The sequence below is a fragment of the Protopterus annectens genome, chromosome 8.part0 (assembly GCF_019279795.1).
Source record: "Protopterus annectens isolate FY-2018-M chromosome 8.part0, PAN1.0, whole genome shotgun sequence".
NCBI classification, from domain to species: domain Eukaryota; kingdom Metazoa; phylum Chordata; order Ceratodontiformes; family Protopteridae; genus Protopterus; species Protopterus annectens.
This window is the reverse complement of record NC_056741.1, coordinates 472,617,929-472,632,373: the sequence shown is the minus strand read 5'-3', so window position 1 is coordinate 472,632,373 and position 14,445 is coordinate 472,617,929. Positions and strand designations below refer to the sequence as shown.

At 41.6% G+C, this 14,445-nt stretch overlaps 1 protein-coding gene across 2 annotated transcripts in view; it reads left to right on the top strand.

Annotated features, from left to right (window-relative positions):
- Positions 1–14,445, top strand: part of RBM8A (RNA binding motif protein 8A) — a 267,421-nt gene that overhangs the window by 9,308 nt on the left and 243,668 nt on the right. For both annotated transcript variants that reach the window (XM_044079997.1, XM_044079996.1), the window contains exon 2: positions 7,686–7,745. In XM_044079997.1, the coding sequence (XP_043935932.1) occupies positions 7,686–7,745 (60 nt within the window). The remainder of the gene's footprint in view (positions 1–7,685; positions 7,746–14,445) is intronic.

The window sequence follows — 14,445 nt, the reverse complement described above, 5'->3', positions numbered from 1 at the left end:
TTTACTACTTAAACCCTGGTGAAACTACTTGGTATTTCTTTAGGATTGGTCAGGTGACATCTGTAGACATTACATTAAGAACTGCAGAATCACGTAGTATACAAGTAATTCCTGACATTTGAGATTGGTCCCTGTGCCAGAGACTGATTTTGCAAGCATATCAAGTCATCCAAGGCTAAAATAACAAATCTCCGGTACAATGTTTGCACCTGCATTGCTTATTTTCATCTACTGTGAAGTTCTACTGTTAGTTTTTATGCACCTTTTCAAAGCTCAAGCTGTTTTTAAACTGCTGTAAGGGCTGCTGTTCTGTAGTAAATACAATGTATCTAGTGAATTGTTAAGGTAGTTCCAGGCATCTGTTTGTTGTCCTCAAGCACTCTTTTGTCAGGAGAAGGCTGATTTCAATCATCTGTGCTGGGAATTAATGGTAGAAAACTAACTTGCTTATCTGATTGGCCTGTGAGCTTAGTGTTAAAACTTGTTTTTTGTTTTGAACGTATTTAAGCCGTGCATTTGCATGACCCTGCTCTTCGTGCACCAGCAATTAGTAATTCCGTCTATGTATGCAGACACCAGAAGTTGAAATTTCCCTATAAAACTACCTTTGAACTGTACCTCAGTCCCATGGTATTCACCAGGCAACTAGTTTGTGAGGTGATCAGCACGTAAACATTCAGTTAGGACTGTTCATTCTACATTACCTTATCACAGCACTCAAGACTACCACTGCTCAGTGAGCATCTGGTTTGAGTGCTTTGCATCACAGGCTAGGTTAGTTGCAGATTACGTAGAGTAAGCACCCCCCCCCAGTCTGGTTATAAACGCACTCCACTCCTATTCTTTGCAAGTACAATAAGACTGGTAGCCATGGGTGGGTGCTTTCCTATTATCTTTTTCCAGCTTAGTGGACATGGGCATCCTGAGGCGAATGTAACAATTACTTCATGTACACTTGACAGCCACTTCTGCAACAGACCAATATAGTACGAGATAGATGTGCTTACACATTGTCACTGGAGGCCAGACTCTCTCGGAGATGAAAATGCAACAAACAGGTTGTCATCACCTCTCACACACCACTTACCGCAACCTCGAAGGACCTACATATATTTAGGTGCTCACATGTAATCTACCCAAGCCTCAAAGGCCTCTTAAGTGCAGTCCTCAGAAACTCTGCATGCACACAAGACACTTGCCAGCACAGCACATAAAGCCACATCTCATTGTGTCTCAACTGCTAAGCGTATAAGGTGAAATATTTCATAACCCAACTTTCTAGTCATAGGTGACTCCATTGTGAGGCGCACCCATGTCCCCCTCTCAAGGCTGAATAAAGAGAAAGTTCTAATAGTTTGTCAGGAGCCAGGATCTAGCAGATCATGCAAGCACTCTGGTTACTCATCCCTGAGTAACAATGTAACTCCTAGTCCATGTGGGACGTGTATGACTTGAGACGTAGCTCCATGGATTATATGAAGAGACATGATTGAACTCTGTGTGTCACAGGCATGTATAAAGGTAACATTGAGCAGCAGTTTTTACCATCTCCAAGTATGATGCCACAGTACAGACAGAAAATGATTGACTTTAACAGTCTGCTTCGCTATTGCTGTCGTTCCAAATAAGTCCAGTATTTGTCAGCCTGGGAAGACATGGTCAACAGACCACACTTTTTTGCCAGGGATGATCTCCACCTGTCACCTCTATGGTTTCAGATATTGGCAAAAACAATATCCACCCTTTATTGCCCTTTATTAGGCATTGTCAAACAGACCTTCCAACATAAAAGCTATTCTGAACAAACTAAAGGTGTTACTGCTCAATGCTAGGTGTCTCAGCAAGAAACTGCTCTGCCTAGGAATGTTCCTCACCCTGGTGAATGCTGAAGTTTATGCATTTACCAAAACATAGTATAAAGCTACAGAAAGCACTCTGGCAGTGCATGACTATAGTGCCTGTCATACATTCCGTTCACCCATTTAACGTGAAAACTAAAGGTGAGGTTTATCTGCCTACATAAAGGATAATCTCACTTCAAGGCTGGTCAAATAATGGCATGGTTGAGCTACTCCATGTCCAACTAACTATGGGAAAATCAATTACCATATTCTTGCTAGCTACAGGTCCCCCTCCACCCCTCCATGAACCAGGAAACCCATCCATCATACTAAGAATTACAATTCACATTAAGCAGTCATTCTCTGGTCCTCCAAGGCTAATCTGGATCGATGGATGGGGAATCAAATGTTCACACCTGGGATGGTGCCTGTGTCACTTAGCGGGGAAAATCTGTAAAAACTGTAAATTAATCCATGCATGGGCACAAACCCATGCCATCCTCCTTCCCCTAGGGGCCATAAACTGGATAAAATTAGGTTATATTGGCTAGGCTTGTAAATGCTTCTAAGCAGTTAGCCTAGTAATCTTCTGTGAACAAGCTATTGAATGATGCCAGTTAGCAATGATGTTTAATACAGATGTCAGTGCTACTTTTTTATTTATTTATTGACCTTTGTTAACCGGGTTTGTCCAACTGGGCTTGTGGCCCATTTTCAGTGGAGACCCGAGGAGAAAAGCTCCAGTAATACATTTTAAAACAAGTACAATTTTAAACAATATTGATATAATAGCAGTTATAGCAAAACGATTCACATGTTTGGTTACATGCATAAAGTTAAAGTTGCATTACAAAGAAGCTAAGTAACAATTTTACATGATATAGTTCAATAGGTCAACAAACATTTTTTGTATAAAATTGTGCAAATGCATAGTAGACACATTGGAGAGGGAGGTGTAATGAGGTAAAGTATGGCCCTTTTGAGGGTACATAAAGGGAAGGAAGACTAGGTAGGATCATGGCTAGGGCAGGTTCTGGAATTGAGAAAATAAGCTTTTAAGTGTGAGGTGTGGGAGATTGAACATAAGTCAAGGGGAAGTTTGTTCCAAGCATGGCCAAGGGAGTGTTTGTAGAGTAGTTTGCGTACTGACCTCTTTGGTTGGTAGATATCAAGTAATTGTTGGTTAGAAGTACGGAGGGTCCAGGATGGGATGTAGATTGAGACTAAGGATGATACAGATGGACAGAAGGAGGGTTTATAAAGAATAGGGTATAGCATATGAACTTAAGATAGAAACTGGGAAGTTCAAGCCATTGAAGAGAGTTTAAAGAAATGCAGTGGTGTGAGTTGTATGGGGAGTTAGTAATGAATCTGGCTATTTTATGGTAAGTCTGTTGCAGTTTGAGTGGAGGCCTGGATATTGGTAAGAACTGGGGGCGGCATATAAGAGAGAGGGGAGAAGTGCCTGGCCCAGGGTAAGTCTAGATTCAGGGGTTAGGAATTTTTTGTTCCGATATAGCAGACCTAGTTTTATTTATTTTTTTTATATATACATTGGAGTATGTGTAGGTTGAACTTGAGTTAGTCATCGATAATGACCCGTAGGAGTTTTGTGTGGGTGTCAGGATGTTTGTATTGTTAGAAGATGTAATAAAAAAGGTTTTGTGATTAGAAAGAACGGGGAAGGAAAAGTAGGAGTTTGGTCTTTTTGGGATTTAGGATCAATAGGTTGTTGAGAGCCACTGTTCAGTGGATAGTAGGGCCTGTTGGGTCAGGGAGTGTAGTTCAGGAATGTTATTCGAGATGGATGTAAGTGTGGAGTCGTCGGCATACTGAATAAGGGAGTATTCTTTGCATGAGCTGCAAAGATCATTGGTGAAGATGTTAAACAAAAGGGGGTCCCAAGATGGAGCCTTGGGGAACCAGTGGAGATGGGAAGGAAAGGTGAGGAGGATGAGAGCCATTTGACAGATTCTTCCCTGCCAGATAGGTAACTATTGAACCAGGCGAGTGCGGAGGGGGGTAGGTGGAGATTTGAGCGTTTGGATAGTATCAAAGGCTTTGGAGAGATCTAGGAAGAGAGAGGAAATGAGTTTATTGTTGTCTAGGGCCTCTGCAATGATATGAGTGAAGGAAAGGAGGGCAGTGGTGGTGCTGTGGTGAGGACGAAATCCATGTTGGGTAGGGATAAGTGTGGTTTGTGAGGAGGTGATTAAGAAGCTGTGAGTGAATACATTTTTCTAAAATCTTGGAGAGGGGGGAGAGAATGGCAATGGGTCGGTAGTTTAAGGGGTCAGTGGAGTTTCCACCTTTATGAAGAGGGATAGAGAAGAAAGATTTCCAAAGGGTGGGGACAGTTAATTCCAGAATAGATCGATTAATTAGTATAGATACAGGACAGGCAATTGAGTCAGCAGCAAGTTTGAGGAATGTAGGAGATTGTCAGTGGAAGGAGAGCAAGGTTTTAGCTTGAGTGGTAGAGATTTGATGTAAGTAATGGGAACTGGCTCAAAAGAAAACAAAGTTGTGTTAGTGGGACTTTGAGAGGTGGGTGTCGAAGTAGAGTTTGGCTTAGAGGTTACCAGATTTTGGATGAAAAAGTGTTTGTTCAGGAGGGTAGCTGTTTCCTGAGAGGAAGGGTTAGGGTATGGGGAGGGATTAGAGGGATTTCCAGGATAGAGGATGTTGTTGAGAGTTGACCAAAATTTTCAAGGCTTGGATTTGTTAAGCTAAGCAGAGCTATAGTATAACTTTTTGTCATTAGTATGTTTTTTTGCAAGGTTCCTCAGTTGCCTGTACTTTTGAAGAAAAGGTGGTGGTTTAGTTTTAGTCCAGGTTTTCCAAGCATGATCTCTGTTTCATAAGGGACCTAGTCTCTTTGGGTAGCCAGGGAGCATGGTTTGATTTTACTCTGATCTTCCTAGAGGGAGCTAAGGAGTTTAGAGTATTCATGAAGATGCTATTGAAAGTGCTTACAGCATCATTTAGGGAGAGGTGTTTTAGGATGGACCAGTCTATGTTGTGGAGAATGGAGTTAAATTGGGATGAATTGAAAGTAGATAGTTTTCGACAGCCTTTGGTAAGGTGGGGTTTAGGAATATGGGAGTAGTATCTTAAGATGGTGGTAGGGAGATGATCACTGAAGGAGTCGGGTAAGGTGGTGGGATTGTGGTATTGGTGGGGGGAATTGGTAAGGATCCAGTCTATGATGGAGCTGGAAGTGGAATTTTTATGCAAGCAAGTGGGAGATGTTATAAGTTGGTGGAAGCCGTGTAGGTGGATACTGAGTTGGGGGGAGTCATTTGTGAGTTTGGACCAATCAATGTTGACATCACCAAGGATAAGTGTCTCATATGGTATGTTGTGGGAGAACCAGGATAGGATGTTTTCAAGAATGGGCAGATTACCAGGAGGAAGGTAGATGGAGGCAATTGCAAGTTTTTTGTGGGGATTCAGATGGCAGTTAAGGATGATGATTTCAGCTGGGAGGAAGCCCGAAATTGGGGAAGGGTATGTTGTGTGGTAAAACAGCTGGGCAGGTAGTGTGTTCATGTATGTAATTATGCAATTGCTAATTTATTTGTAAGCATCTCAGCATGTATGCTATACAGTAGAATTGGTAAATCGTTTTTGAAATCTCACTGGATTAACTAATATATTGCTGGCACTGTGTGGCTTGAACACATACTGTTATGTAGTGCTTTGTTAGCATTAGTTTGTTACAAAGATCATATTTATGACTTTGAATATGACATGTTATCACTGTTGCAATGTGTTTTGTGCTGATCTGTTCTGTTTTATTCTGTAGTGCCAGTTTGATTCTGGAGATATGAGCACATTTACATTGTGTTTAAAACTTAATCTCTTAAAAGGCTACAGATGCAGTAGTTGGTATCTTAAGTCATTTTCCAAAGTTCCTGCAAGGCAGAGTTGAGATGATGTAAATGTAATTCTCTTGCCTTCATAAACGGCCTTCCTGCCTACCACTCTCCTCCAAAGATAGCAACTCCCCTTCTGTCACTTTGGACTGTGTTGCTCTTTTAGGGCTTGACTGATCAGAGTGAAATAAGTAATTGTCTCATTTAATACATTATTCTTAGTAAGTATGATTACTGTTTCACTGGTAAACAGTGTTTAAGATAATTTAACAGTGGTCAAGTAATATCCCTCAGTTCCATTGATGTGGTCTTGTCACCCCCATTCCTTATCCCCAAAATAACCATGTTCTAGTTGCAATGGCCATTTTTCTTTTATCCTTCGGTAGTAGCTATAATTAAACAAATATATTTTTAAAAAGGTAATTGCTATGGCAATGCATACTGTTAGCACTGACCCATTGATTCATTTGGTGTCCTGACAGTAATTTTAGTGACATCTGCAAGAGAAGACTGAACAGTGAAGGTCTGTGTCTTTTCCATGTTGTGATCTGCAGGGAAATTGCTGGAGATCACCAGTGTTTGCTTTGGATTGGGGCCTGTTAACTGTATGTATATAAGAGAAGCAAGATGGCAAGAGCATAAATAGCTTTCTTACTTCCATTGAGACTTAGCTCCTTTTTCTATGTTTGTTTCGTTTTGTTACAGTAAGTGCATTAACAGAATATACATCACTCTGGTATTCTGTTCGTTGTTGTTTCAGCTTTTCCCAGTTAGGGGTCGCCACAGCGGAACTCCGGTCCGCTAATGGTTGGCAGTAGATTTCTTACCGGTGCCAGCTCGACCCTCAAGGAAGGCACGCCCATTCTACGCATGTCTTTCAAACGCCACTCGATCGCGGTGAGGACATGCAGACTCCACACAGAAGGCGCTCCAGCCGAGAATCAAACGGGAGAACCTCTTGCTGTGAGGCAACAATGCTACCGCTGCATCACAGCGGCTTCTACTCTGGTATTCTGATTGTATTTTCTAATTTTAAAATAGCACTTGTGTTATAAAAAATTTGGAAACTATAGTGACCTTGGCACCTACAGTTCTGCCCTTTGGCTTTAATGCTGAGCTAACTAGTCTTATTTTTAAGGGCTTAATGACAGTATTGAAAATATCTGTAGTATATGCTATGTAAAAGAGCTCAGGAATATATATTCAAAACTGATCCATATCAAAACATGGAGAACATAATATATGCACCCCCATAAAATGAAAGTCCCATATCTAGTGACACTCCGAGAAAAAAGAACAAGCTCCCTACAGGTGGATAACTGTGAGGAACGTGCCTACACCATAAAATGGGTAATGTATGCCAACATTTTTTCACTAGCAACATCCCACACTGCTCCTCCTGCGTTACTTCAAATTAGACCCGCAGACAGACGGAATAATTTAAACCAAAACCACTCAAAAGTATTCCAATGGAATAAACTGAAAAAACAGAGGATCCTACCCTGTACTTTTGTCATGTAACTTTCAAATCACAGCAGTGTGGAAGTTAAGGAAGAAAGCAAATAAGGGGAAAGAGGAGCTACAATCTGGAGTAGACTTGTACATTCTGGAGCAGGGATGTGATTTGCTGAACTGGATACTGCTTCATAAACAAATTTTAGTTTGTGTCACTAAAAGAACTCTGCTGCAAGTGCTTAAGAACGCAGAGGTTCACTGGTCTTGTGGCGTCTTTAAAGCAAACCATTTAAGTCTTGCTTTGAGACAAGTCTTTACTGCAGTGTAGAGGTTGAGGAAGGAATACAAAATGTAATGGCAAACCTAGATATACAGGAAGATCTGTTGTATAGTAGAGCAGGTTGGGGAGTTTTAAACTGCATAAGTGATTATTTCTATGCTCAGATGAGGTATGCTATCGTGTGTTCTTGTATGACGTTGTTTTATTTTATTTATTTTTTTTTTTTTGCAGAAAGCATTAATAAGTTGAAAGACAGAGCAAAGAAACGTAAAGGAAGAGGCTTTGGTGCAGGTAAGTTGTTAAACAGTGCTGTGATACTCAAAGACCCATTTTAGATGTTGGTGCAGTGGTTTACAAGGTGAAGTCAAGTTTTCCATTATGCTTGCACTAATTGGTATGTTTTGATAAACGGGAATTGTGACATGCTAGCATCCTTCAAATTAAACTTGGATGATTGGATTGGGTTACCCATAAATTTTCTCTGGGACTGACTGACTTTACTGTTCTTGAGAATGAGAGCATGAAGGTGGGTATTGACAAGAGTAAATGTCCTTGTAGACACGAATTGCTCTGTTTCCTGTGGTCCTTTGAACAATTAGTGATTTTGGAGTGGGACCATGGCATGGGATTGTTTACCATAGTGTGATTTTTGTTTCCTCAGAATGTAGTTTTTGAGAGGGGAACGTGCGACGCACTGGGAAACTGAATGAGGTCTTCCAGAATACTTCACTGGTGTTCTTCACTTCAGCCTAGCTCACGATTTTTCATTAAGCCTGGAATGTCCAAGTTACATCTTTGTTTCTTGGATAGATTATGCAGGTGTGGGCATTTATAGCGTGCAAATTTTTAATGAAAGCAGTTGCTTAAGAAATGTTTTTGCTACTGTGAGGTAGTTTGACAGAAAACTGCATAATTTTGGATATTTTGTATAATTTCTGTGAGCTGAATGAGGTGTGGTTTACTGTAATTTACTCCAGACTACTGTAGTGCAATTCTGCTTTATAGATCAGAATTAAAGTTGAGCAAGTAGCTTGGAGTAAGATTTTCCAGATATCACCAGTATTTGTGTGGTGCTTCATTGTTTTGGTGTACTTGAACCAAAGTATAAGCATGTAACTGTCTTTGTATAAAGAGAACTTCATTATGTATTAGTTCAGGTACAAATGTACATGTATACACACAACAATGTCGATATGGATATACTTGGAAATATCAAAGCACATAAACTTTGAATGGTGAAACGTGGATCCAAAATGATAGACTCAAAATAATGAAAAAAAACTTTTTTGCAGTGGGCAGGTTTTTCTGCACCTCACACACCGCTTGATAATTATACATTTTAACACTGAGATCGTATAATAGTGGGGGAAGGGGCAAATTCCCACTTCAGTGTTCCATGACCTCCACCTGAGTTTTTGATCACTACTGTTGGCTGTACAAACGTTCGATGTTGCCTGTATGGAGTGTTTCTGTGGGTGTACTCCCTGTATGTGCTTATATATTTTTCGTTTAGATCACTACTGCAGTAGTCTTCTCTTGAGTGTTAGCTCTAGGGTATCCTATATGTCCAGCCTAACTAGTAAAACTCTGAACCCTTCTGTGTATTTTGATACTGAGTTAGCCAGTGGTATTTTTATTGGATAGGTAGGACTTTGGGAATTCTGTGTGCAGTCTGTGAAGTCGCTCTTGCTTTAGTTGGAGTTTAATTGATGGTGCAAGCAGAATAGTGATAAATGCTTTGTGCTGGTAATAGGGACATATGCTCACTGTATCGCATAGATTTTTTTGGCAGTACTACAGTACTTATCACTGCTCCCACCTGCTGATGCTTAGTAGCAAACCCTGCTCGTTTACTGCTGACATTTTCAACTTCTGCACTGCTCTGTTGTGTGTCTTGCATATGTTTTGAATATACACTACCTAACTGTATGGGGTAGGTAATGAATATTTATAATGTAAGATGTTTTTGTAATCGGCAACTGAATGTTGTGTTTTCTAGGCTTGCCATTTTCTCTCGGCTATAAAAATGATCAAGGTAAACCCTTGTGGGATTCTTGTGGGAGAGCATTATTTATGCATGCCCCTGTTGCCTAAGTTTAGTGCATTGTTGCACTCTTTCTCAGTCTGGATCTGTTTCACTAAATAACTACTGTAATTCACATTTTAGTTGAGAGCTACAGCTTTGCATCAGTGTCCAATATAAGAAGTATGAAACGACATTGTCTACTGACGTTAATCCTCAGTGATTTATCAGAGAATTACAAAATCTCAAAATGCACGCACTCGAGGCCCTTCTCAGTATGGAGAACATCGATGTCTGCGCTGTAACTGAAACCTGGTTCAAGGCTCCTGAGAGCACCCCGGCACTATTAGGTTTTACCTCCTATCATGCGTTCCGGTCCCAAAACCCGGACCACACCACAAAAGGAGGGGGTGTATCCATATTCATAAAGGATACCCACACCTCCAGGTTGGTGGCAACGCACGAAGCTTCGGAAACCATCCAGGTGCAACTAACCATAGGCAAAGCTGCTCTACAAATTGTAGCATGCTACAGGCCACCCTCTCAAACTCAGGAACCCCACACAGCCTTCCTGAAGACACTGGAGGGTATAAATGTATCTCCAAACACCATCATATTGGGTGACTTCAACTACCCGAATATAGACTGGGAACATTACTCAAGCCCTAACTTTCTAGCCCAACGGTTCCTGGAGTTCATAAATTCAAATGTCATGGAACAGCTAGTCACTGTTCCCACGAGAGGAGAAAATATACTAGATCTCATCACAAACATGGGGACAAAATGCTCCACACCGGAAGTATATCCCTCATTGGTGAGATCTGATCATAAACTAATCTCACTGGAAATCCACATCCCGCCCCCACCCCAGACAAAAAAGACCACAGTGAAGAACTTCTCTAAAGCAAACTTCACACTACTCAAGACTGGTGTGGTATCCTTCAAGGCCCCTGAGCCAGTGGAAACCTCAACCCAAGCTGCGGAAGCCCTTACAAATGCCTTCTATGAACACCTCCAGGACTGCATGGATCAGGCAATCCCAAATAAAACCAAGACTCTTTCCACAAAGGGCAAACGTCCAGTCTGGTGGACCCCAGCCATTAACAAACTTTACAATAAGAGGAGAAAGCTATTACATGATGGAACAAAATCCATAAAAGGGAAGTCAACCCTGATTATTATTAGTAAAAAAAATACGAGCACTCATAAAATCAACTAAGGCCAATTTTGAGAGAAAAATTGCCATGGATGGACAATCATAAGGCCTTTTTCAGCTATGTTAGGAACCTGGGTGGAAACTCCCAGATATGCTCAGAATTAGTCCAAAATGATACAAAAATCACTGAACCCACAGACGTTGCCAACATACTGGCAGACAGGTTCAGTGCAAACTTCACCCCCCTCTTCCCCCCCCCCTAAAGGAGAGATAACTATCCCAGTGGAGTGTAGCCTCCCAGACATCTCAAATGCGCAGGTGAAAGCTGCTCTCTCTAAAGCTAAAAACACAGCATCAATGGGACCGGATGGTGTCCCCGGCTGTGTGCTACACGAGCTAAATGAGGAATTAAACCTAAGGTAGCTGTTTAATCTCAGCCTTACCACAGGATACGTGCCCAAGGAGTGGCGTACGGCAACTGTGGTCCCACTCCACAAAGGCGGTGCCTTTACGGACCCTGGTAATTACCGCCCCATAAGCTTAACAAGTCTAGACTGCAAAGCTATGGAGAGGATCATAATGGAGCTCATAAACAAAGATATAGGGGACTTGCAGACATTGGACCCGACCCAGTTTGGCTTCAAGGGCAGATCATGCCTTTTGAACTTGGTCGACCATTGATGAGGAAAAGGCAGTCCATACAGCCTACCTTGACCTTGCAAAGGCTTTCGACACAATACCCCACTCGGGTATTGCAGAAAAATTTACCAGCTTAAATGTAAACCCATATGTCACAAGATGGGTTGCAAACTGGCTTAAGCACAGAACCCACAGGGTTAGAGTTGCTGGCGCTATGTCAGACTCCAAGCCGGTCACAAGTGGTGTCCCACAGGGCTCTGTCTTTGGCCCCCTATTGTTCGGCATCTACTTCTCAGAAGTACAGGCCAACATGGGAGGACTTTGACTGACAAAGTTTGCAGACGACTGCAAACTGGGCGCCATAGTGGAAAGTGCATCGGACACGATATCCTTCAGAAGGGACTCATGGAAACAGATAGCTGGTGCCAGAGCCATGGCCTGAAGTTAAACGCCAAAAAATGTATAGTCATACCCTTCGGGAAAACAAGGTAACTCCAAGCTACCATATAGGTGGCAATCCACTAAGCACAGAAGAGGTTATTAGGGACCTGGGGACCCAGGTTGACAGTGGCCTTTCTTTTGACACTCGCTTTGCTAAAGTGGTTAGAAAGACCTTCTACATTGCCCACCTGATCATGAAGGGATTCACATCCAGATCAAGTGAGGTCATTGTTCCCCTGTACTCTTCACTTATCAGACCAATGATAGAGTACAATGCCCCATTCGGGATGTATCTCACCCGACATCTGCAGCAATTGGAGAGACCCCAAAAGTTCCTCACCAAAAGGATAAAGGGACTCCAAAATCTGTCCTATGCTGCCAGATTGAAGAAACTCCAGCTCTATTCAGTCGCATGCCGTCTGCTCAGAGGTGACATGTGCCTGACATACAAGGCCATGTCCAACCCGGAATTAATGGACATGCTCCACCTCAAAAAAATCCAAATCCACCAAAACCACTAGAGCAAGCGACTTAAACCTTAGCACGGATATAATAGGACGTGCTGGAGGGATAGATTTATCACTCAGACTCCCTATGCTGTGGAATAAAATCCCGGTCCATGTGAGGCAGAGCACCTCGCTGGCTCTGTTCAAGAGAAATCTTGACCTGTGGATGGGAGGTCGTAGGTTTACCCCGGGAATCATCTCTGTGTCACTGCTGGACAGAGGCACAACAAACTAATGGGCACAGTATTTTTTCATATAAGGGGTGGCGTAAGCCACAAAACTTTGGGCTAGGCTTATAAATGCCTTGGGGCAGATAGCCTAGTATAAACCTATGAACCTAAAAGTTAGGAGGGGTGGGGCAAAAATGAGGGAAAATCGACAACTTGTGAGGGATGGCAGGCTTAAAATGATTTTTCAGTAGTTTTTAAAATGGTCAACATTTCAGCCAACGGGCCTCACTTTTTTTTTGCAATCTTTATTCAGTGTCTGAGGTGTACGCAATGTAAAATATGCGCACTGTTTCTGAAATTCCATAATTGCTATTGACTCTTCCTATTTCTGTGTGTATTTTGTAAGTAATGTGAATGCTTCATTAACAAATCGTTCAGTTTGAGTTAATGTGCAGTTTGGCAGTGATTGCTTATGCAACCATTTTATAATTGTGTACTTGTACATTGCTGTTAGACTAATCAGATTTTATGTTCAATTACTTGTGTATTTAACTGGGTACGTCACCTGGTCCAAATACCCTTTTCATTCACTACTCAGGCCAAAGAGGCCAGCCAATACAACTCAACATAAAATAGAATGTAGAACTATTTACATGGAAATGTACATTGGCATTGTCAGTGACAGTTTTGGGTATAGGGCATTGTCAGTGACAGTTTTGGGTGTAGGGTGTCACTGTAGTTTCATTTAGGGATAGCTCTGTTTTGAATTTTCAGGCAGGTACAGTTAATTATGCACTACCCTGGTGCTGTGATTGTTTGCTCTTGCTGAGCATGCAAGTCCAATATCAGCTCTATCTAGTCCTCTGCTTGCCTTTACACAGTCAACCTTCAGCTTGTCCTGGTACCCTGATCTACATGTGGTCTGCCTATCCTTCCTGATCTCCCTTCTCGGGCTTGCTGTGCCATGGCATGTGAATGAGGATCATTAGGGCATCCTGTGACTGTACATGAGCCCTGCTATTGTGGGGGATTGTAGTAATCCTACCTTCACTTCCACCTTCTCCACATAAAGTGCCTAGATGAATGGCTCCACCTCAGAATGGGCATGTCTATCCCTCACTGCAGCAACTCAGACAGCCGATAACCTAGGCTGTATTTGTGGGTTTATCCCTGCATGTAACTTCTGTCTATTGTTAATCCCATGATTGACTGAACATTGCTCATAATGTTGCAAACAGTTAATCTGTGTATTAGACGATTGAGATCGGGAATTGATTAGTGAGCATACTGGACTAGTGACTTCAAGTTTCCTTTATTAAATAGGTAAATATCGTCAGTGTTTTGTTGCATGTCAGTGTCCTCTTCAAGCCTAACTTCCATTACAGCATCCCATTTGTTCACCATGGATTTTTCTTTATCGATAGTAATTCTCAATTCCATACTTTAAGTTTGTAATCTTTTTCACCTCCCTTATTAACGGTGCATCTAGTTTTCCATTTTCTTGCTGTAACTTGTCGCTGTTAGTATTGCTGTTGTGTTTTAGTGATTTGTACTTTTGTCTTGCATCCCAATTTGTAACTGCAAAGAGTGCGGATAGATCTTAAAGTTTTCGGTTTCTGCAAGATAGTTTTATTTCATAAAAAAAAAAATATATATATATATATTAAATGCACAAAACAGAATGCTGAATCTGCATCCCATTTCTGCCTTTTGGGAACACAATTTTGTTTGCAGTGACTGATTTTAGGTCTTGTTTTCACAAAAAACAATGAATTTTTGTGAAAGAAAGACTTCTTACCTGTAAAGGGCAAGGGGTGCTGATTCTGCCCCTTGATTGTAGTAAAGCAGTGTAACCCATCAGAAATAAAGTGCTATGTTGCAGAACGAGCAGTTCAACCATAAAAAATTTTAAAGAAGCACCGTCTTTATTAAATTACATTTGGTGGGGTGCTTGCCTTGTGACTTTGTTTTTCCCCAAGTATTGTGCTGCTCCGCGATGTCTGACTACTAACAACTACAGCATGCCACAGAATCGCGTCATCCTGCTGCTAGGCAT